This window comes from Heptranchias perlo, chromosome 18, assembly GCF_035084215.1.
Source record: "Heptranchias perlo isolate sHepPer1 chromosome 18, sHepPer1.hap1, whole genome shotgun sequence".
Taxonomy (NCBI): Eukaryota; Metazoa; Chordata; class Chondrichthyes; order Hexanchiformes; family Hexanchidae; genus Heptranchias; species Heptranchias perlo.
This window is the reverse complement of record NC_090342.1, coordinates 41,519,284-41,542,830: the sequence shown is the minus strand read 5'-3', so window position 1 is coordinate 41,542,830 and position 23,547 is coordinate 41,519,284. Positions and strand designations below refer to the sequence as shown.

The window sequence follows — 23,547 nt, the reverse complement described above, 5'->3', positions numbered from 1 at the left end:
TCTGTTTTTAAAAGTAAATTGGATGTAATGCACATGCATAATAGCAACAGATATTGCAATGGACACTTCAGAGATGCCTTTCCGAAAAAAAAACACACACCAATATGGCAACCATATCATTTTAAATTCGAACAAATCAGACACTTCTATCACATCCAGTCCAGTTCACTTTTTTAAAGAATATACCAAACCCCAAAATGCACTGTTTAAAACTCTGACCAGCAGACCCAACAGCATTCACAACCCACTCAGTAACCACAAACTGTTATTACACAAATTGGGATTGTATTCTCTAGAGTTTAGAAGGTTAAGGGGTGATCTGATCGAAGTTTATAAGATATTAAGGGGAACAGATAGGGTGGATAGAGAGAAACTATTTCTGCTGGTTGGGGATTCTAGGAGTGGTGGGCACAGTCTAAAAAAATAGAGCCAGACCTTTAGGAGTGAGATTAGAAAACATTTCTACACACAAAGGGTGGTAGAAGTTTGGAACACTCTTCCGCAAACGGCAATTGATACTAGCTCAATTGCTAAATTTAAATCTGAGATAGATAGCTTTTTGGCAACCAAAGGTATTAAGGGATATGGGCCAAAGGCAGGTATATGGAGTTAGATCACAGATCAGCCATGATCTTATCAAATGGCGGAGCAGGCACGAGGGGCTGAATGGCCTACTCCTGTTCCTATGTTCCTATACACACAGTTTAGGTTCTCATCTTCTGCCAGAGTTTGCACTGTAGACCACTGTCAAATGAAAACATCATCATGGAGGACTAGTTATTTTCAGTTTTAAGTTATCCACTCAGTAACAATTGAGGGAAAGTAACTGTATTACACCTAGACAAACTTTGCTTAGCTTAAATTCAATTGCATTGTTGTCAGATTCCCAACCCAGGCAATCCAATCATGACTCGTTTGGTTAAAACAGGTTTCAGCTGCTGTCAAACAGGCATCGCATAAAGTTGTAGAATGGGTTTTCATTCTTTTACTTTTAATAATATATTTCTGGGAAAAAAGAGGCAGAAATAGAAGTTATTTCCACTAATATTAAATACAAACCTGAACACAATGAATTTTGCATAGATTTGCACTGTTTAAAGGGATGCTTTGTAGCATATCAACAACTCCCCACCCCCTCCACTCTTAAAAGCATTAACTATTTCAGTGGGGTACAGTGCCTCAGGCAGCAGTCACTGTCCAGTACCTCACCCAGGACTAGACAGTAATTGTTCACTGACAGTCAGACTGGAGAAAGTCTCAGCTGAGCCTGATTGCCCTCAACCATCGTCCACATGCACACTTTACAGCAGGTGTTGCTGTAGAGCAATCAGGAATGAGAATCTTTGCCAAATTGCCCTTCTCTAATTGTAGCACCAGTACTCAATGCAGACTAGTCACTTAACATTGGGCTTCCTGCTGTGTATGCTCAGAAACCGGGGTGGGGGGACATTTAAAACGAGGGCAGTGACTTACTCCCCTCTGATCCCACTGCCTTCCCGCTGTTAACCTCCTCTTTTGAGCAGGTGAGCAGGACACCTGTTTAAATATGCAGAATTGGACCCGATGACATCATCCGTTTTAATTGGAGGCCTGAGTGGGGGAGCAGCGACGGCTTCCCTGTTAGGCCAAACCTATCGGGAGGGAATCGTGGGCCAGAAGAAGGCAGGGCAGGTAAGATTTTTATTTTATTTTTGTGGACCAGGAGGAACAGGATTGCTCTGGGCTCCCCCAACCCCATCACTTACCTGACTGTCAGGAATCGATCTTGATGGTCCCTGGCTGTGGCTTCCTGCCGCCCAGATTCCTGCTCCCATCTGCCGGCCAGGTAATGGACCTGGCCAAGTTAGGCTAGGACTCGGAGAAAATTTATGGAAATGAGGCCCAGCTGTTAAGATCAACCGGACCTCCATGTCCCCAGATTGCCCAATTCCGATGCCCACTTCAAGGCTCGCGAGCATCATACCCACCCTCCCTTAAAAATCGGGGCCAGAGACTTTGGCCTGGAAATTCTTGGGCTTGGCGGCAGTTTTTGTGCCCGCTTTCGTGCTGATGTCAGAAGAGGGGTCTGAACTGGCGGAAATCCCACCAGTTCAATCCCAAAGCAAAGTATATGCTAACATTAATTATGCACTGCCAGAATATCATTCTGGTGGAAATGAAACTCTCAATGCCCTTGGGAAAAAAGCTATCATGAAATGAATTAATTTTTCCAAAAAAAATCTTCAATTTTCAGCCAAAAACCCTGCCCCATCCTCAACAGAATGGCAGCTTTGCTCTGAGATTTCTGGCCCCCACAGGGCAGATACCCAAGGGGTCATGTTAATGATATGGGTGCCCTTTGTGCAAAAAGTTTTGCTTCCATGACTAGGAACGGGGTCAGTCTGGCAGTTGATAGTCCCAACCTGCTGTGCTACCAGTGATGGAGCAGTGCTCAAAGAATTTCAGACCCTTTGGGCTCGATTTTAGCGTCGGGTTTCCTGCGGGTTTCCGGCGGGGGGGCCCCGAAAATTCCGATATCCAGTCACGTGACCGGATCGCGCCGAGATCCCGGCCACTTCCGGGTGCTGCGCTGACGTGCGGGGCTGCGTGCGCAGGCCCCACTGGTGGGAATCCCGCAGGCAATTAAAGCCAGCGGGGTTCCACTTGAGTGTACTTACCTTGCTTGTTGAGGTCATAAATGAGCTGAAGCAGCTGTCAAAACAGGAAGTGTGGGATTTTAGGTTCAAGGCAGTGGGCTCGATTTTACCAGGCCTGCGGGTTTCCAGCGGGTTGGGTTTCGGGAGCGTGGTCAACACGCTCGGTGAAATTAGTGGGTTGCCCGCGCGATCGTAGCAGGCAACACACTAATAGGAATCAATTACCTGCTCCTCCGGGGTCCACGCTGCTGGTCTGCGCGTCGGGCGGGCTGCGCATGCGCAGTACGATCTGTCAGCTTGAGGCTCTCCAGTTAAAAGGGCAGTCCTCCACTGACAGATGCTGCAACCAATGGAACAAATTTCAGCATGGAGCAGCCCAGGGGGAAGGCTGCTCCCAGTTTAATGATGCCTCACCCCAGGTATCATCAGATGTGGTGAGGAGGAGGGTGAAGACAGAGATCTTCCACCCGGCGGGCGGGAGGAAGCGGCCAGCCTCTGCCACCAAGAAGGCCTGGCTCGAGGTGGCAGAGGGGGTCACCTGCGCAACCAACATATTGCCCACCTGCATACAGTGCAGGAGGCGCTGCAATGACCTCAGTAGGTCAGCCACAGTGAGAACACGAAGTCTATCCCCTACACTCCATCTGCCACAACACTGCCCCAACTCCACATCTCCTTCGGCACCGCCAACACTACTCTATCACATCACCCCTCATACCCACTCAAACCCCATCCTCATCTTACCTCCACCTACTCACCTCGCCAGTACTCATCCTGCCACTAACACGCGACCCAATCCTCATACAATCTCATGGCTCTATCCCATACTCACCCTCTCGTGCATCTCCCTCATGGCCAGCCTCACTCAACCTGCCACCACCTGTGCTGCAGCCACAGGGCATGCATCACATATGTGCAGTAGGCAGCGTAAGGCAAATGTTTCGTGAGCATGAAGGGGGTGCACAAGGGTGTCGGAGGGTTTGCCATGGGTGTTACCTATATTGAATTTCAGAGCAACAAACAGCACACATTATATTGGCACCACCACTGCCATGTCTCCGCGAATCCTGTCTGTTGTGTCCAATAATGCCCGCTCCTGGGTATCACTATGAGGACCCACCACTGATGCCACCCATCGTGTTACTGCAGAGTAGGTGCAGGTGTATTTGCAGGGCTCTTCCGCGCAGACGACTGAGAGACATCCGAGGTGTAGCCGGCTGCACCCTGGAAGGATGCGGAGGAGAAGTTGTGGAGGGCAGTGGTGACTTTGGCAGCGACATTGTTGTGCTCATGGTGAATCATAGATTCTGCTGTTGTAAGGAAGTGCTCAGGGGTGGGGAGGGATACACGTCATCACTGAAGAACTTGGAAAGATATTTGTAAGAGATCTCAGATAGTTAAGTGTTATTTGATTTGGAATAAGATTAAGTTTGCCAAAATTATTTTGGAAGAGTTATAAAGCAGTCGGATTCTGCTAGGAATAGAAGCAAAATAGAGACAGCAATTATGCATAACTGAGGAAGCAGAGGAATGGAAAACTGTGAATTAGAACATCCTCTGAATTTCTTTGCATGTGGAAGCGACAGAGTAGCAGATAACAAAGCAGCAACCAGACTCACCACTGATCTGGACAACTTGCTGCATGCGAGCATAAACTGCTTGATTATCTGAGGAATCACAAATGGGGCTGAACACTGAACAATCATCAGCAAACAGCCCCATTTCTGACCTTGCGATGGAGGGAAGGTCACTGATAAGCAACTGAAGATAGTTGGGCCTACAACGCTGCCCTGAGGAACACCTGCAGCAAGGTCCTGGGGCTGAGATGATTGGCTCAATGATTAGTAAAACTTCAGTTTTACTTCCAATATTGCTCATGTGTTACAGGATAGCTGGGTGGAGCTAGGGTGACTCCAAGGTTCCATTGGGGTGGGGTGGGGGGGGGGGGGGGAAGAGGAGTGCTACCCTCTGTCATTATCCAAAATTACCACCATCCATTTGTTTTGATTTTCTTTACTCTCAGTTTCATCATGGAAGCAGACATCTATGAGGAAGCAGAAGAAAAGGGGTTTGCTCCTCAAATTCACTTTTTCTCAGCATAACCATTTCAGTGGTTTACAAACAAGCTGATAAAATTGGGAGGAGTAGGAAGAATGCCAACATGTTGCTGTTGTCAAGGATAAGATTAAAAAGCATATGTATATTTTATCTATTTTAGTATTCACAGTTTTAACCAATTCTTAGAGGGGAAAAAAATTTGGGCTTGTTTTCAAATGAGAACACCATCACATATAACACTGGTGGAATATATAGAAGACATATTTTGGTTAAAGTTTGTAGTTTTATTGATAATGTCACATGTAAAAATGCCACTCTCTGGAACCTATTTGTTTTAATGTATATACATCTCAGTATCTTTTTCACAGTCCCCCTTAGCAATATTTCACAAGAGTGACAATAGGTGTATTCGATGCACAAGTTAAGTAATCAAAAGACCCCAGGCTGCACTGAATTCTCCATATGCTACACATCTCACAAAGCAGTCCTTGCATGGAAAAGTTAATAGAATAAAGTATGTCAGTGGCAGAACTAACGTATCATTCTCACAGGAACCATCAAATTATTACTGTTGTTCCATCAATGCAAAAAATAGGTGTCACAATTTTTTTTTAAAGTATTTTTATTGAATTCCTTCCCACATTTAACGAGTAATGGATAATAGGTTTCTGCACTGTTAGTGGCATATTGCTTCAATTATTTCATTTGTGGTAAAGCCAGTGGAATTTACTTACACCTGTGCCGCTAATAAACTCCCGCAAGAAATAACCTCAGCAATGCATCGCTGACAGTGTGATTTTTTTTGTTTTAAATAAATACATACCCACTTACATGACTGGTTAAATCAGTGCAGTCTTAGTAATATTCCTTAGATTTTTGATTATTTCTTGGTCAATAGCACAGGGTCCAATAAAAAAAAATGGAAGTTTCTAAAACATAGTTGCCAAAACTTTGAAAAGTAAAAAAAGTAGTGTAAACTGTGTGGTGCTGGATGGACAAAATCAGCTCTAGTGTTGACTAGGAAATGGCTTTATCATCAGAAAGCTGTTACCATATCACTGCAAATGCAACTCTTTTTAAAACATAGAGGAACCTAGAAGCAAACAGCTATCAGAGGAATACGTGCAGAAATTCATTGTAAGAAATCATTCCTTGCAGATCCTTGTCATAATAGGAAGACAGGTAGTAAAATTCCTCCTCAGATATGTTGATACCATACTGCCGCAGGACCTACACAATGCAAAGACAATACAATTAAGAGCTCCAACTGCATATCTGTGGAAACTACATCATGCGATATTAATGACAGACACCTTAACATACATTAAATTGCTTTGTCTGCTATTTAAGGTGTTAAAAACTTCAAAGGGGGGAGGTGCCATGAAGTAGGTTACCAGTGTTTGTATTTTCCTCACCAGCACCATTATGGCCACTGAGTCTTACTTTGCGGCTCCAGGTCATGCGACAAGATGGGATAATTTGCCATATTGTAATTACCTAGAATGGGATACACTGACAGGCAGAGTGTTTTACTGAGAACTATTATTTTCCCATTTACAGAGTTCCATACTCTACAAAGGTAAAACATTGCTGTACCTTATATAATACTACACTCTTTCTTGTGTATGACATATAACAATAAACTGGTTTTACAGAAGTCTAACACTTCTGTTTTCGTTGTACACTTGGGGCGTTTTACCTTTCTACACCAAGTATATCAGTAGTCTACATTCGGGAAAGTCAAACAGTGGCCATAAAATCAAAGCAAAACAGCAGAGTGTTCTGTTGAAAAAATTTCCATCATCACCTTTCTTAGCAGACTATTTTAAAAGCATCAGAATACAAACCTGTCTAAATTGAAAAAGTGAGATGTACCCACTCCCAGTATCATCATAGGCTTTGAAAGTGCGACGCATCAGCTTCCAACATTTTGTTATGCATGGCTGGATCCGCATCATTAAGTGAGTAAATATCTCATGTTCCTTTCCAGGACTCATCTGTAAGCGAGAAATGTACCATAAACAAGTTCAAATGAGACTGTATGATTGGGTCCAACAGGAAAGAAAAAAGATTAGAAAAGGCTGACACAGGGAGGGAGGAGCAACAAAGTAGCCTAGTACTTCTGAGAAAATATGTAAAGTTCCACAGCTGTGGCAACCCTCCCCTCGCCTCACAAGTTGCTAATGTGATCAACTCTATTCTGCCAGGACCACTCGGCTCCAGACCTCATTACTGCCTTGGCCCAAACATGGACAAAAGAGCTGAATTCCAGAGGTGAGGCGAGAGTGACTGCCCTTGACATCAAGGCAGCATTTGACCGAGTGTGGCACCAAGGAGCCCTAGTAAAATTGAAGTCAATGGGAATCAGGGGGAAAACTCTCCAGTGGCTGAAGTCATACCTAGCACAAAGGAAGATGGTAGTGGTTGTTAAAGGCCAATCATCTCAGCCCCAGGGCATTGCTGCAGGAGTTCCTCAGGGTAGTGTCGTCGGCCTAACCATCTTCAGCTGCTTCATCAATGACCTTCCCTCTATCATAAGGTCAGAAATGGGGATGTTCGCTGATGATTGCACAGTGTTCAGTTCCATTCGCAACCCCTCAGATAATGAAGCAGTCCGTGCCAGCATGCAAGACCTGGACAACATCCAGGCTTGGGCTGATAAGTGGCAAGTAACATTTGCCCCAGACAAGTGCCAGGCAATGTCCATCTCCAATAAAAGAGAGTGTCTAACCACCTCCCCTTAACATTCAACGGCATTACCATCGCCGAATCCCCCACCATCAACATCCTGGGGGTCACCATTGACCAGAAACTTAACTGGACCAGCCATAAAAATACTGTGGCTACAAGAGCAGGTCAGAGGCTGGGTATTCTGTAGCGAGTGACTCACCTCCTGACTCCCCAGAGCCTTTCCACCGTCTACAAGGCACAAGTCAGGAGTTGATGGAATACTCTCCACTTGCCTGGATGAGTGCAGCTCCAACAACACTCAAGAAGCTCGACACCATCCAGGACTAAGCAGCCCGCTTGATTGGCACCCCATCCACCACCATAAACATTCACTCCCTTCACCACCGGCGCACAGTGGCTGCAGTGTGTACCATCCGCAGGATCACTGCAGCAACTCGCCAAGACTTCTTCGACAGCACCTCCCAAACCCGCGACCTCTACCACCTAGAAGGACAAGAGCAGCAGATACATGGGAACAACACCACCTGCACATTCCCCTCCAAATCACACACCATCCCGACTTGGAAATATATCGCTGTTCCTTCATCGTCGCTGGGTCAAAATCCTGGAACTCCCTTCCTAACAGCACCATAGGAGAACCTTCACCGCACGGACTGCAGCGGTTCAAGAAGGCGGCTCACCACCACCTTCTCAAGGGCAATTAGGGATGGGCAATAAGTGCCGGCCTCGCCAGCGATGCCCACATCCCATGAATGAATAAAAAAAAATAGGTTTCAACAAAACTGACGGGAAAGGCAGGGAACCTGGCAGCTGATCACTCGTCCACTCAACTTCAGCAGGTGTATGTCCAAAGTAGAAAATGGAGGAAAAGAAGAAATGCAATGGGTAGAGTTATGACAGAGGATTAAGGGTTTTGAGAGAGGGGCAGAAAGTAATTGTTTCACGGTCAAGTAGCCATATGGGACGAGTTTACTTCATTTTTCTGCTAAAATCTGAGCTAAGCTGTACTTGTAATGCAAAAGGTGGACGATAAGATACTACTCAGCACAATACAACCAAAGAGTTAAAAATGGTACTGTGTCACTGTGCTATCGCATCAGTACACATTTTTGCTCATTGTATCAAGAGTTTTATTGCACATTGCAATCAATAATTTATAACACCTTGGTCATTGTATCAAAATTATGTCATAGCCTCATTTTGCCTGCTTCATTCTTTGGCTTCATAAGGTGCCGTTTTGTCAGCTGTAGATGTGGTATAAAAACTTTCTCTGGTTACAGCTAGCACTAAGGGAAGGGGCAGGCCAATTCACAAACGGTCACAACTAGTGAAGAGAAGGCCAGATAGAAACTGTGGAAGCAGTACGCCATTTTTAATTGCAGGCCGCAGAGTCTGGGATCCATCAGTGACGGAAATATCATACGTCAGTTTAATGTCACATTGTAGGACACTATTTCCAACAATGCAGCACTGCATTGCATGGTGATCTCAAACTCCTAGTATGGGAAACAAACTCTCAACCTTTTGACTCAGAGGTGAGAGAGCTATCAACTAAGTCAAGACAACATGAAAGACTTGGTCAGGCTTCCATGGGTTAGAAGAGGGTTTTAAAAAAAATTTCAAAAACACCATTCCTTTACATTTTTCTTCAAATCAAAAAAAATCCTTATTTTCTCACTGTTGTCCTCTGCTACAGGTATAAGTATCTATACAAAACAAACTCTGGTTTGCATGGGTAATCCTCACTTTAGGTAGGTATGATCTGTCTACAGCTATTTTCTTAAAATTTTGGGTAGGAAACATTGACACTGCCATCTGCTCCTACAGTCTCTTTTATCAATTTATCTCTACTTATGAGCCAGTCAGAAGTTTCCAGCATATGTTTGGGTGGGTGCAGGGGAGGAAGAGAATGTCAGCCATAGGATAAATTAACTTTTACATTTACAGGGAGAAAACCGAGACCCCAAAATTTTGGCAATCACTAACACTGGGCTTATGGAAATGTAGCACATTCAAAAAGCTAGCCAGCCTTTATAGCAGAATTAATTAAAACAATCAGATACATGTGAGACTTTCTTTAGAATGGCACTAAAGCAGGTGATTATTTACTGTTTGAAACCTTTGTTTTATTGCTCATTGTACGCACTGGGATCTTTGGATGTGGGATCTTCATTCTCTGCAGTGGGTTCATCACTAGTGGACCCAGTGACAGGACAAGACGCTGAAGAAATTCGTTGTATGAAAAACGCCCAGTGTTCTTAATATCATACTTTTTTGCCAGCTGCTGGAACTCTTCTGGTTTAATCTTCATGCAATATTTCTCTATTATATCTGGAAGTTAGAATTTTGAGGAGAAACATCCAAGAGTTTATATATCTCACAAACATACACACTAAGTGCAAACATACTTTTCTGTCAGGCTAACTTCCTGAGTTGATAACTTTTATATTAATTCTGTTCAAGTTATGTGGATGTAGTGCTGGCTATGTTAAAGAATATATAGTATTGCTTAGGAGTAAAGTACATTCAAAAATGTTTATTTGAACCTAACCTCAAGAAACCAGCCCTGAAAAGCAATCAAATAAATATTTTGATATAGACCAGGAAATATGTCAATCTGGAAAACTTACAAAAGTTGAACGGTAGCTTCAAAAAAGCTGACACACCCCAGAAAATTTGACAACTCAAAAGCAGTCCCAAAGACAAGCCTATGGTATGTGGTTATACTTAAAATGCAGAAGGGCAGGATCTTGTCATACTGTAAACTGCAGACGTTGTGGATATATGCTCATACTCTGTTACTAAATGTGATTGTCACAGTGACAGGAGTTGCTCTACCCCTCCCCCTATACCCTAATTCACGGAGGCAATCTTCTCCCTCTTCTTCCCTAATGTTCACCCTGGCCCTCTTCTTCCACCCTCCCCCAGTTCATGTAGGCATTCTTTTTCCTCTGCCCAGTTCATGCTTGGGCTCTTCTTCCCCTTCCCCAGTTCATTCAGGCATTCTTCTTCCACTTCCCCTTGTTTATGCTAGCACTCTTTTCCCTCCCCACCCCCCAAATTTCAAGCTGGTACTCTTCTGCCCCCCCCCCCCGCCCCCACCTCCCTCCTGAGTTTATGCTGGCACTTTTCTTACCTCTCTGCCCAGTTCTGTCACCTAATCAGCATCACTCCCGGCTTTTCCTCCTGCTGCTACTCTGGGGATTGAATGCCAATCTCTTGGAGCAGCAAGAGGAGGTAAAAACAGAGAGCATCACTGAGGGAAACAGCTGGGGACAGTGTTTGTTTTTGCCCACAAATGTGGACATGCAGACACTGCCCCCAAAATGCTGACCGTCTGTTGTCATATATGGGCACGTGTGAAAAAGGTAATAGCTCCAATCTTGTCTAACCTCTGGCCAATGAAAGATGTGCAGGTTGATCAAGTTTTAAAAATAGTTTCCTGTGAAGCTGAGTTATATTGCAGACAAAATAGATACGAATATGCTTCCGCTTTACTGGGGAGTACAACAATGCAATGTACTTTTATCCACAGAAAAAAAACAGATTCTTAAAAAAAAACTTTACAGTATCTATAGCTTAGAGAGAATCTAGCTATGAACAAATGCAATGATTTTGCCCAATCCTATCAGGTGTTAATTCTCTCTGACTGTTGAGTCCATCACTAAGGTATCATATATTACTGCCGTTGATTACTTCAATACCAGCACCACAATGGTCAGAACACAGCATTGGGCTAGTGGGGAGAGGATGAGAGTCAGAGCTACTAATTATGGAGGTGAATTTCTCTGTGATTCTCCTGATTGTCAGGTGTAACTTTGATGATAGAGCCGTGGAAATCCCATTGCTCAACCCTTTTATCTTTTTTCTTCTAGTGCAGAGCCACCTGATCATACAGCCAGCCATGGATGCGCAGAAGAACTTTAAAAAGGTGCATTTTGGGGGGGACCACATGGCAGCATGGGAAGTTTAAACATCATGCTGATAGAAGCACCACTACCCAGAAAATGCTTTGTGTTAGTGTGAAATGTTGATGGTGTACATGTCTGTGAAGAACTGTTTGCAGAAACTGGGAACAGACCACTAAAGACCAGAAAGAAAATGTCTTATACTTCAATCAACTCTCTGCCCCTGTTCTTTTCAGAAAATAAACTGGAAGATTAGCAGATACTATAGATAGTGACCCAATGATTGAAATTGTGTCAAATAGGCCTTTTCCAAGAATTTGAGTTTTTCCCCATACATTAAACCTCAGTCACTAGAAGCTTCAAAATTTCATAATCTATCAAGTGTAAAATTATTAAAACAGTTTTCAGAATTAAAGAAATGTTATTCATTACTTTTCAAATTGCAAAGTCTCTACTCCATAATTTCTACAGTAACCCCCTTCGTTCGAACTATTTGGTTCCTTGACCCTACCATTTCAGTCAATAACATAAATGTTTACGATAGGGTTTATGATCAATCTGGTCTGTTCTTAACTCTTACAACTGAGTACTCGATTCATGTCTGCCTGTGTTTGTAATGTAAATGGGTAAAGTCTGGTTTCACCAAACTAATGCCCACACTGGAGAAAACCATCTCATTTCAGGTGGGTAGTGTGAGTGGGGTTTTATTATTATTAATAATAGGCTATTAAAAAAAATAAACAGGATGACAAACCCCGAAAATCTGTGGCATCAATTTCACCCTGTCTCTCACAGTCATTCTCTTTGCATTCCTTCTCTATCTGCTTCCAGAATTTGCAAACATCTTTCTTCAGCTTTTGCTCAATCGCCTCACAGTTCATTGATGGTGTCACAGAGGCAAGTCGTTGTGGCAACTCCACTTGCTGCAAAACACAAAAAAAGCGTAGCAATGAGATGAAAGGAGAGACCGTTATTGCATAATGACATTTTTCTTTTTTAAAAACATATCAGTCACTTGGAAAATAAAAGTTATGCCATAAGATTTTAGGCCACAACACAGTCGGTAAACACATCTTACATGAAAAATGGGTCGCAAGCTTGTTCAAATTATTGTAAAAATGTAAGGAATCTTACAACACCAGGTTATAGTCCAACAAATTTATTTTAAAATCACAAGCTTTCGGAGATTATCTCCTTCGTCAGATGAATTATTGTAGTAATAGATAATTAAAAAGTCACACAATCAGGTATGTAAGAAGAAGCTAAATAAATGAAAATAAGTGGCAGACATTAAAAACGGAGGACTGTGTATTGATTTATAATGTCTGTGCCTTTCAGTTTTGTTCACAGTTATGCAGTGGTCAAAATGCATCATATAATGGTGGGTTCCACAGGTGTGCTGATAGAGGTGACCACCCGTTCCAGGTTGGAAAAGATGGACTCCAAGCCCTGTGCCAAGTTGGAGCTAATCTCCTTTGCTCATCAAGGTGGGCGATCTTCGGGCTAGGGAATTGCTCATCACAGCTTTCATCACCCAGTGACAGTATCAAGCATCAGGTGCTGATGCTGGAGAGTGCCCTCTGTGGTACTGCAAAAACGTATCGTGATCCCAACCACAGAAACTCAGCAATAAAAACAGAAAATGCTCAGCGTGTCAAACTGCGTCTGTTGAAAGAGGATGGGAGGGTTAACGTTTCAGGCCTCAGCCTCAAACTCAGCCCCTACTTCTGAAGCGAGGCTGCCAATTTAGTGAAAATAAATGCCTCAGTGGATTCACATTCATTTGGAACTGGATTTGCATAGCAAGTTCATCACTTGTAGGTGATTTCCATCATTATTTTCCTAGTTGGTCGTCATTCATTTCCAGTCCAATGGCTGATATGCAAAAATTTCAGCACAAAGTTCCTGGAAATCAGTTTTCCAGCTTCTGTCAAATGTTTCTGTACTGCAAACCACAATTTGTAAAAAATCTAGCAAATTGCGGCGAAAAATCAATGAGATGTGCATGATGAGATAAAAAGACCAATTAACGTCGTTCGTCGTGAGATGCGCCACTGGACTAATTTCTTGCCCAATGCTTTTGATGGTACCTTTCCATTACTGTGGATGGAAGGTGCTGTTTTGGTACGCCTAGCGTCAGAAGGAGGCCTACTCACAGATCCCGCTGTTGATGGTTTTGCTGGCGTTGTTGCTCGACTACTCTTTGATTGCCTATCAGGTGACTGCTGTCCAGTGAACTGCTTCAAAAATTCGTGGTAGTCCAGATTCCCAAAATCATTGACTGGCAAATGGTTCCACAGGTTTTCAAACTGAAAAAAAGTGGCAATTGAAATAAAACACTAAAATTGCATAAAACTTTGTTTTTCAGTTTAATGCAATATATCTGGCAATTTGCAAGTGTGAAATCAAAGGAAATTCCAAACTAGTCAAAATTCAACCCAAAACTACACCAGAAGTTTACTTGATGTCCCATATTCGGATATGTGAATTGTACAAAAATATTGTATTCCTACAGGTTAGTATTTTATCATTACAAATAGAACGAAAGAAACAAACTCTCAGACTTCAGATTACATCTATTCTACTGACTTGCACCCTTCTGCAAAAATAAATCATCTTCACACCATAAATGCTACACATTTTTCCCTCCTCCCCTGAATGTGATGACTGATACTGGGATATACTTCATCAGATGATAGTTGCCTGTTGATACTATACTTAGTGAAGAATGGACGCTAAAGTGAGTGTTGGTAGGCCTTTAAACTAAGGAAGGCATCAGATACTGTCCTCACTCAATATTCAGCAGGTGCACTTTCCATCAGGGATCACTGCATAGTTGATTTTTTTTTCATTAACTAGCACAGGGACTTTGATTGTAGTTGTAGTGACCATGCCATTGCCACAGCAGAGGTCAGCTAGCTCAGACTGGGGCATTAAACCTGTTTAGCACCAAACTTCATGGCACATTTATCCACTGAACCATCAAGGGAGCCTGTATGATCATTTCTATGGGGCAAGACTGGTCCTCCCAATGGTTTGCCACCTTAGTGCTCACTCATTCAAGGCAGGCACTTGAAACTGCAGTTGTCAGATATATTTGAATTTATTACTCTTTGCCTGGGAACAAATGATCCACTGCTGGAACTATAGGGCTACCTCATATTCTGTTTATTAAACACTCATACAGAAATCAAAAGAAAAAAAAGAAAATCATATGGAATAATCATCTTCATTCGATGTTGCTTAATTAAATTATGTTAATTAAAAATGTTAATTTGAATTGAAATCATACAAGAAAAGCCTCCTTCGCTGTTTTATTAAAATTGCTCAATTTGTACTACTGGATAATTCATTTTTTTCCCAGCAAAAAATGGCTTCAAAGTAAAAGTAGTAGATTGTACTGCATTCATATATAATTCCTGTTTCTAAACAGCGCACCTGCTCATCTGTGAGGCTCATGAAATGCTTGAAAAATATGTCCTTAAAGTCTTTCTTGGAAATAACTTTTATATTTGCATAATCAATGTCTTCAAACTCTTGAGTAATGGTGTAGAGGCATGTATTGACCGCCTCCCGGATACGGGACATAATGTCATTCATTGTCAACGGCTGAGACGATTTAGGTCTGGTGGTTTGATTTTGTCCTTCTGGCCAATCCTGTGCAGCCTGAAATGCAAAATCACTTTTAGTCAATAACTATAGACTACCGACAGCACAAATAAATTAAATATATATATTTTCACGCGCACAGAGTTCTATATGTGCTAGCTTGGTTCAATTGGTGGCACTTTTACATCTGAGGCACCTCACAGCTTATTCAGAGAATTATGCTGCTCCCTTCTGATTGTCTCCCATAGTGGGTCAGCCAATGTCCACAGACTGAAAACTGCAAAATTGTGTGTAAATCAGCAAGAATAAATTCTTCCAGAAATTCAGTAATCCAGTTAACTGCCAAATGGCACACCAGCAGCAATATCTAAATTTGATAGTAGCTGGTAGCACCTATTCTATTGAAAATCTGCATAATTAAACATGCCTGTTCAGTTGTATACTTGTCCCCAATATCTAATCTTAAAGGAGCAATATGATTTTTTTTTCTGTGAATATAAAAAGGATTCATTTAGTGACAATGTAGTTGTCAATATCAGTGTCAATAGAAGTTTTCTGCAGGCAATGCGGAGATAACAGCACAGGTGTCAGCTTAGATCTTGCACAATGCCCAGTGCTAACAATCCCTAACCCTAACACCCTAACTCTAAGCCTCTCTACCACCCTCCCCCAAACACTAACCCTCTAACCCAAGACGGGTGCATGATACAGGACAGCTGCATGTCAATACCGCAATGCAGGATGGCTGTGATGTCAATAGTCATAAGGAATCTTACAACACCAGGTTATAGTCCAACAATTTTATTTTAAAATCACAAGCTGTCGGAGATTATCTCCTTCGTCAGGTGAGTAATCTCCGAAAGCTTGTGATTTTAAAATAAAATTGTTGGACTATAACCTGGTGTTGTAAGATTCCTTACATTTGTCCACCCCAGTCCATCACCGGCATCTCCACATCATGGTCAATAGTCGTGACATCGTCGTAAATGTAACAATACTGTGGTGTCAATAGTCACTCTGATATAAAAACTGTACTTACCATTATTTTATCTTGGGGAGAAGGAAAAAACCTTTCTTACTTTTCTTTTGTTTAATATTATCTCTCTATATATATATATCTTTAAAAACCAATGTTTTTAATAAATACCATACTCCATTAAACCAAACAGAAACGTATAGTAAGTCATGCAGTTATTTTTGTCACACATGTCATGAGGACTGCCAGACAACAATCAAAATGGCTGAATAAAGAAATCAGTTAGAAAATTATTTTAGAAAAATACAAAACATGATGCATTTTGGAATGTGATGTGCTGGAATCTGGTCAGGATTTAAAACATTCTAAGATTGTTTATCTGAAATATGCATTGTACTGCAGAATGTACTAAATCAGTCAATCGCAATTCAGCAATAGGATCAAATGATCACCATAAAATTAGGCAATGTAGAAGTGGATAACGTAGGGATTTATATATTTTTTTGGTGGGAGGGTATAGGAGAAAAACCGAGTCAGCAGAGATAAAAAGGAAAAATTATGAATACCAGAAATCTGAAATATAACAGAAAATGCTGTTAATACACAGCAGGGCTCTTCAGCATCTGAAAAGAGAAAAGACAGATTAATTTCTAGTTTGAGACCCTTAGAATAAAAGATAAAGGAGCGAGGAAAACCTATTTATAGAATTAACCAAAACAATGAGGGAAGGTGGAAAAAAATAGGTTAAGGACAAAAATAAAGAAATGCTAACTACTATTGCAAAGAGGGAGCTAATGGGTTCAATATCAAACCCACTGTTGCAGTTTGCTCCCATTCCACTGAACACATGTCCTGCTATTAAGCTCCATTCTCTCTTCCCTTGTCTAGTCTCTAGAAAGAAAAAAAAGGCTTGCATTTATATAGTGCCTTTCATTACCTCAGGACGTACAAGCGTCCCAACATCCTAAAACGCTTTACAGCCAATGAGGTACTTTTGAAGTTTAGTCACTTTTGTAATGTAGGAAATGCGGCAGCCAATTTGCACACAGCAAGGTCCCACAGGCAGCAATGAAATAAATGAACGGATCATCTGTGTTTTTTTTTTAAGGTGTTGATTGAGGGATAAATGTTGGTCAGGACACTGGGGGAACTCCCCTGCCTCTTCTTTGAATATTGCCATGGGATCTTTTTATATTTGTTTGAGAGGGAACCTTGGTTTAACATCTCATCTGAAAGTCTGCATCTCCAACTGTGCAGCACTCCCTCAGTACTGCACTGAAGTATCAGCCTAGATTATGTGCTCCAGTCTCTGGAGTGAAACTTGAACCTACAACCTTCATAGGATCATAGAAAGTTACAGAACAGAAGGAGGCCATTCAGCCCATTGTGTCTGTGCCAGCCCAAAAAGAGCTATCCAGCTTAATCCCACTTTCCAGCACTTGGTCCATAGCAGTTGGTTACGGCACTTCAAGTGCACATCCAAGTAATTTTTAAATGAGTTGAGGGTTTCTGCCTCTACCACCCTTTCAGGCAGTGAGTTCTAGACCCCCACCACCCTCTGGGTGAAAAAAAATCTTCTCAGCTCCTGTCTAATCCTTCTACCAATTAAATCTTTAAATCTATGACCCCTGGTCACTGACCCCTCTGCCAAGGGAAATAGGTCCCCTATCCACTCTATCTAGGCTCCTCATAATTTTATACACCTCAATTAAATCTCCCCTCAGCCTCCTTTGTTCCAAAGAAAACAACCCCAGCCTATCCAATCTTTCCTCATAGCTAAAATTCTCCAGCCCTTCTCTAGTGCAATCAAATCTTTCCTGTAATGTGGTGACCAGAACAGTATGCAGTACTCAAGCTGTGGCCTAAGTAGTGTTTTATACAGTTCTAGCATTACTTCCCTGCTCTTATGTTCTATGCCTCGGCTAATAAAGGACTAAGTTAACCTTCTGACTCAGGAGGCGAGGGTGCTACCACTGAGCCACTGCTGACACTAAAGCTACATAAAAGAACTCCTCTGATGTATTCTGCCACTTTGACTTCAGGCTTTCCAGCCTCAATCATCTCCTCTTCACCACAGATGTCCAGTCCTTCAATACCTCCATCCTTTACCAAAATGGATGCTGAGCACTCATATTCTTTCTTGAACAGCATCCCAATCAGTCACAATTCACCATCAACCTTCTTGAAACAACTTTGCTGGTGCCCAAGCCAAATCTTTATATTTATCCCAGAACTTCACCTTATATTTTTTTGTCAATCACTAAAGTCTATACGAAATATCAGTAACAAAACTTTATACACCACTTCTGCCTGTGGAATTTCTCCCATATGGTGCTATCATCTGGAACTCTCTTCCATGTATGCCAAAATTCAACCACAGAATTGTATCCCATTTATGTTAAGTGGTTCTGTAATATAACCCAATTCTTCCCTAGCTGCCAAATATGGGAATTGAATTCAGCAGCAAAGAAACAACTGTATGCATGTATAATCTTGTACATGCAAAGTTAGTTTGTGACTTTGACAATCTGGTTGGAACCTTCTCCAATATTCATACATGCCAGCAACGTGGAAATGGTACATGTGAGCTGAGAGGTCAGACCTGCGATAGGGTACCTGACCTAAACACCCTCAGAGGCAGCTGTTTACCTTTGACACCACTGACAACCAACAACTGGAGGCCCCCCAGGGAAACTCTCCCGAGCAGCCAGAATGTAACGGTGTAAATTAAATGGTGTATTAATCATCACTTGTTAAACCAGTGTTGTTGAACTATGATTTTAACCTGGGCCTGCTGGTTCATACCCTAGTATGAATCCCATAGATTTTCCCATGTTCTCAGAAACCAAAGTTCATTGCATAAGAAATCTGTCATTGTTACAGGGTCAGACAGAGGAAACAGTTATAATAGCAATGCACAATAAAAGCATAGATGCACTTGAGGTTTATTTCATGTTGCAAATCTGTTTCCAAAACCCGTGAATAACTGAGTTAACATTTCAGTACTAAAACAGAAGATAAATTACAGGATTGCAATTATGAAATGTTCTAAGTTCTGTATATTTTTCCAGAGCTTTATAATGTTGATCATTAAATATTTCCCAAAAATGATTGGTGTGGATGCTACATGAAGGAAATTATATATGCATGTTGAAAAAAGATCTTCAAAGAGGTACAGGACTGAACAGCTGAGGAATAAACATTAGAATGTGAACTATGCTGACCTTGTAATTGTAAATGTTGCAGCTCTGTAGGAAGTCGAGCCAGTCTACCATGTAGTCTGAGTCTAATTTCAATTTGCTGAGGAGGTAATTGAACTGTCTGTCTGTCAGTCTGAAGCATAAATTATTAAGCACCTGGTGGAATGCTAATGAATTGATCTTTCCAGTTCCATATTTATCAAATGATTTGAAGGCCTGAGGAAACAAAATGACAAAAGATCAAGGAACAATGTTTCATATCCATACTCACTACAACTTAAACATCTTCCAAGTCCCCGTGAGAAAAAGCAAAATACTGCAGATACTGGAAACCTGAACTAAAAACAGAAAATGCTGGAAATACTCAACAAGTCAAGCAGCATTTGTAGCATAATTTCTCCACAGATGCTGCCTGACTTGCTAAGTGTTTCAAGCATTTCCTGTTTTTATTCCAAGTCCCCTTGATGGCTCAAACAGACCAGTAACGTTTCAGATTTGATCCATTATCTGCACTGAGTTAGCTGATATGTTAGGATAACCCCAGTGCCCTTGACTAGGGAAGAAAAACCAGGAAGGGCTCTTATTCCCAATTGCTATCAAGGGCTCCTGGTGCAAGTGCACGTGTGGACCTTGGGCAAGGTCAATATTGTTTTAGGCTATGAACCATGCCCACCTCCCCGATTAAATATTTGTTAGAACTTATGCATAAAGAATTGTCACTGGCACAAGGTTTGAGAGGCCTGTAAAACCATACCCCAAGTCAACAAATCTCAATAGTAGGGGGGTAAAATATGAATGGACAACAAAAATGTCTTCCATATTCTTAGCAGCATGCCTGGTTCTATTTTGAAGCAGACTAATATACAGGTATGGGGAGAGAGCAGGGCAGTGGGATTAGTTTTTATCTTCTTTAGCAAAGAGCAGGCACAGGCATGATGGCAGAATGGCCTGCTTCTATAGTTCTATTGTTCAAGCTGTAGAGAATTGTGGGTTCTTAAGGCAACACAAAGGTACATTAGTGTGTGAACATTCTGCACAAAGACTGGAAAGGACTGGTATGGGTGCATGCCTATAATTCCCCACACATCCAAGTTTCCAACAGTCTGGGCATGTGGGGAAGTGGTGGGTGAGAAGTTAGTTGCTTCCCACAAAGGAGGAAGAAAAGGGAGAAAATAATCGAGAAATAACAATGCAAAAGACCCATGGCTCATCTAATGTACCTCATGTAGCTGCTGGTTATGAAGCAGAACTGTTTTGAGTGCTAGTAAGAGGTCGTACAATGGTGGTTGGTGTTGAGGTGGGAGGAGGTTGAATGGTTACAGGATACTAGAGATTTTTAAAAATAGCTGTTGGAGAATCTGCTTTATTTAGATGATTCACTACATTTTCAACGGTATTCTTATAACAACGTAGACTCCACTTGCCTCCTTGTTAAGTTCTTTTATATGGCAGAGTGCCCTGATAAGAGTAGATGGTTGTCCTATGGATTATAGTTTGTGGAAGCTCAAAAAATAATGATTTATAACTTTGGGGTGTATTTATCACATTCATTTATCTCAAACTTAAATTTGGGCTTCAGGATTAATCTTTTTGGAAACAACAATCAAGGCCATCCATTTATTAGATAGTGGATTTCCTGTGGGCTGTGTGAGTTCTCTGATGATCTGATGTTTGTATTGTTGTGAGCTCTGCCTCTCTGTTTCTTATCTGATAAATCTTTATTTTCTAATGTGTGAACATCCCCTGATCCTTGTGTCTTTGCCTCCGTTGTCTCTCCTTTTGTGTTTCTGCTTGTGGCCTAATTTTGTCTGAGTGTCATAGATTACTGTAACCTTGTGCCGGACATGTGTCTATCCATATTTTCTGGATGTTTATGTGTTCCCAAATTTTTCTGTCGATGTCTCTTGATTGTGGTGCCTTGTGGTGTTTTTGTGTGTGTCCCCTGAAGCCTTTCAGTCTGTCCTTCTCTATCCTAAATACTCTCTTTCTATCCCCAATCTCTCTCTCTTTTACTGGCCAAAATCTCTGTTTCTTTGTTCCCCCAATCTCTCTACAGACCCAATACGTTTGTCTCTCTTTATGTCACCATTGGGTAAGTTGATCCTAACTGTAGATACAAGTAATAAACAGGCCCTAGATCATCATTGACTCATACACTGGTGGGCTTTAAAAGGTTCTTGGGAGGGCAAGGGCACTTTTAAAAAAAAAATTCTTTATGGGACATGGGTGACACTGGCAAGGCAGTATGTATTGCCCACTGCTAGTGGCCCTGAGGGCATTGAGTCAACCAGGTAATGTGGAACTGAAGTCACATGTCGGCCAGTCCAGATCAGTGCGGCAGGTTCTTTTCGCTGAAGGACATTAGTGAATTAGTTGGGTGTTTACGATAACCAAGGAGGTCCTTCTTTAAATATGCAGATTGAGGTCCAATGATATCATGCGCCCCAACTGCTATTGTAACTGCGACCTGAGTGGGGACGCCACTGTGGCTTTCCCACTAGGTAAACTCTAGTTGGAAGAGAATCAGAAGCAGGAGGCCTTTAAAGGCAAGTTATTTTACTCTCCTTTGTGGGGCCAGGAGTAGCAGGAGTACTCCTCTGGACCCCATAAGGATAGTTTAGGCCTCCCCTGTTCTGAACTTCCCTCCCTTCCCTACAGCGAGACCCCCCCCCCCCCCCCCCATAACCACAGCCAAAGGCCACCCGAATCTCGAAAGGCCAACAGCCACTTCCTGCCTGTTGCAGGTGAGAAGTCAGCCAGCGGAAAATTAATGGCCTTATCTTGCCGTGCGCAAGCAGGAAATTAATGAAACCAGTGAATTCCTGCTTCCAGTTAAAATCCGGCCCACTGTTTTTAATATATAATAGATGTAGCTAGTAACCCCAAGACAGTGGACCAATTTCCCTCAAGGTGTGATGGTGGGGTCTTGGATGTCCATGATAGAATAATCATATATAGATTCCTGTTTTGAAAATCAGGGTGTGTATCTTCTTCATTCCAGCTCCATCTTGTCTAAAAACTGTGCACTGCACAGCTGGATTGGCCCACTATTTATACCACTAAGGTGCCTTATGATTGACCACTCAATATGTGTTGCTTTTAGTGAATCCCCACACAACCCAGCTTCCACAAAGCACACAGTAAAGTTTTGCATTCCTGTGAATTATATAAAAGAGGGGATTAGAGAAAATTAACTCCTATTTAATGCACTGTCTGTACAATTAAAAAGAATTTTATCCCTCAGAGGACATAAGGATGGCTTGTGAGGAAATAGCATTTTGGTTTAGCAATCATTTTTGTTTGGAGATTCATGTTGATGTACAATGTTGGGGCAATCTGAGCTGCACCTTATTTACGTTACACCTACTCTGATGCTGACACAAAATGATGAGCACAAAAGTTCTCCATTCAAAATTCAAAAAAGACTCACCTTATACAATGCACCAGAAGATTTGAGGACAACTCCCTTTAGTTTGGTGATCACTTTCTCTGGAGATAGCATTTGAATGTTTTCAGGTGGAACAAATGCAAGTTTTGGGCCATATTTCAATGTTTTGCCCTCAATGCCCTCAATGGCTCTCAGGAAATCAGAATAAGAAAATTTACAATTGTGCATTGGGATTTCCAACCTGGGGTGGGGAGGGAGAAACACAAGCAAATACAAAAAGAAGTCAATGCCACTTCAGCACAACAGGGCTTGAGAAATACAGGTTAGAAAAATTGCTTCTGTCTTTTGGTAAGTAAAGTGGCCAAAACCTTGGATTGCACTTTATGGATCGACATGTGCATTTAAACTGCCTATTTGCCTTGGCAACTGCTCCCAGACAACGTAACAATCCAGATGATGAGGAAAAAGACAATGAAATCTTACAGCCTGAGTGAAGGCCAGTAAATCTGGTCACTCAGCCACTATTTCACCACGCTCCCGTACAAGCAGTGGCACAACGGTACTAAGGCATTCCACTCCTCAGGTGGATAGTTAACAGTACAAACTGAAAGACATTTAATGCACGCTTCAATATCCCTGAAATCAGCAGAGCTTTTAAAACGGTAAGTAGAGAGGATTAAGTAATTAAGATAATCACATTTTAACAAACTGTACCTGAATATCACTGAATAGTATCAATCTCCTTGAAGCCTCCTGCTTTCCAACATAACTTTGTGCCATTTGCCAGCTTATACATGCTGGGGCCGATTTTCCTGCCAGGCAGAATGGTGACACAGCTTTGGCAGGGCAGGGTTTCTGCTACCCCATGCCTGTGCCTTGACCCTAACTGATTTCCCAGGGTCAAGTTCATTAAAATAATTTGGCAAACTCTTGGCTGGATTCCCACCCTGTACTGGGGAGCCTGCATCAGGGGAGGGAGCAAAACCATTGTGGTATGTCTTGGGCACCTGCTGCAGAGCCAGCACTGTAATTGATTCAATTTCCTTCCTGCTGTGTCACAAGTAACAGGAAATACCTCATC

The 23,547-nt window shown here is 42.0% G+C and overlaps 1 protein-coding gene across 3 annotated transcripts in view; it reads right to left on the bottom strand.

Annotated features, from left to right (window-relative positions):
• Positions 1–4,957: 4,957 nt before the first annotated feature.
• efcab6 (EF-hand calcium binding domain 6) overlaps positions 4,958–23,547 on the bottom strand; it is a 108,394-nt gene continuing 89,804 nt past the window's right edge. Inside the window, exons 25-32 of one of the 3 annotated variants that reach the window (XM_067999787.1) lie at positions 22,509–22,707; positions 19,103–19,294; positions 14,732–14,959; positions 13,450–13,602; positions 12,048–12,216; positions 9,505–9,716; positions 6,542–6,691; positions 4,958–5,924 (exon numbers count right to left, since the gene is read on the bottom strand). In XM_067999787.1, coding sequence (XP_067855888.1) covers positions 5,805–5,924; positions 6,542–6,691; positions 9,505–9,716; positions 12,048–12,216; positions 13,450–13,602; positions 14,732–14,959; positions 19,103–19,294; positions 22,509–22,707 — 1,423 coding nt within the window. In that variant the 3' untranslated portion in view covers positions 4,958–5,804. Of the gene's footprint in view, positions 5,925–6,541; positions 6,692–7,584; positions 7,869–9,504; positions 9,717–12,047; positions 12,217–13,449; positions 13,603–14,731; positions 14,960–19,102; positions 19,295–22,508; positions 22,708–23,547 lie in introns of those variants that run through there. The other 2 variants (XM_067999788.1, XM_067999789.1) reach the window with 2 other exon arrangements.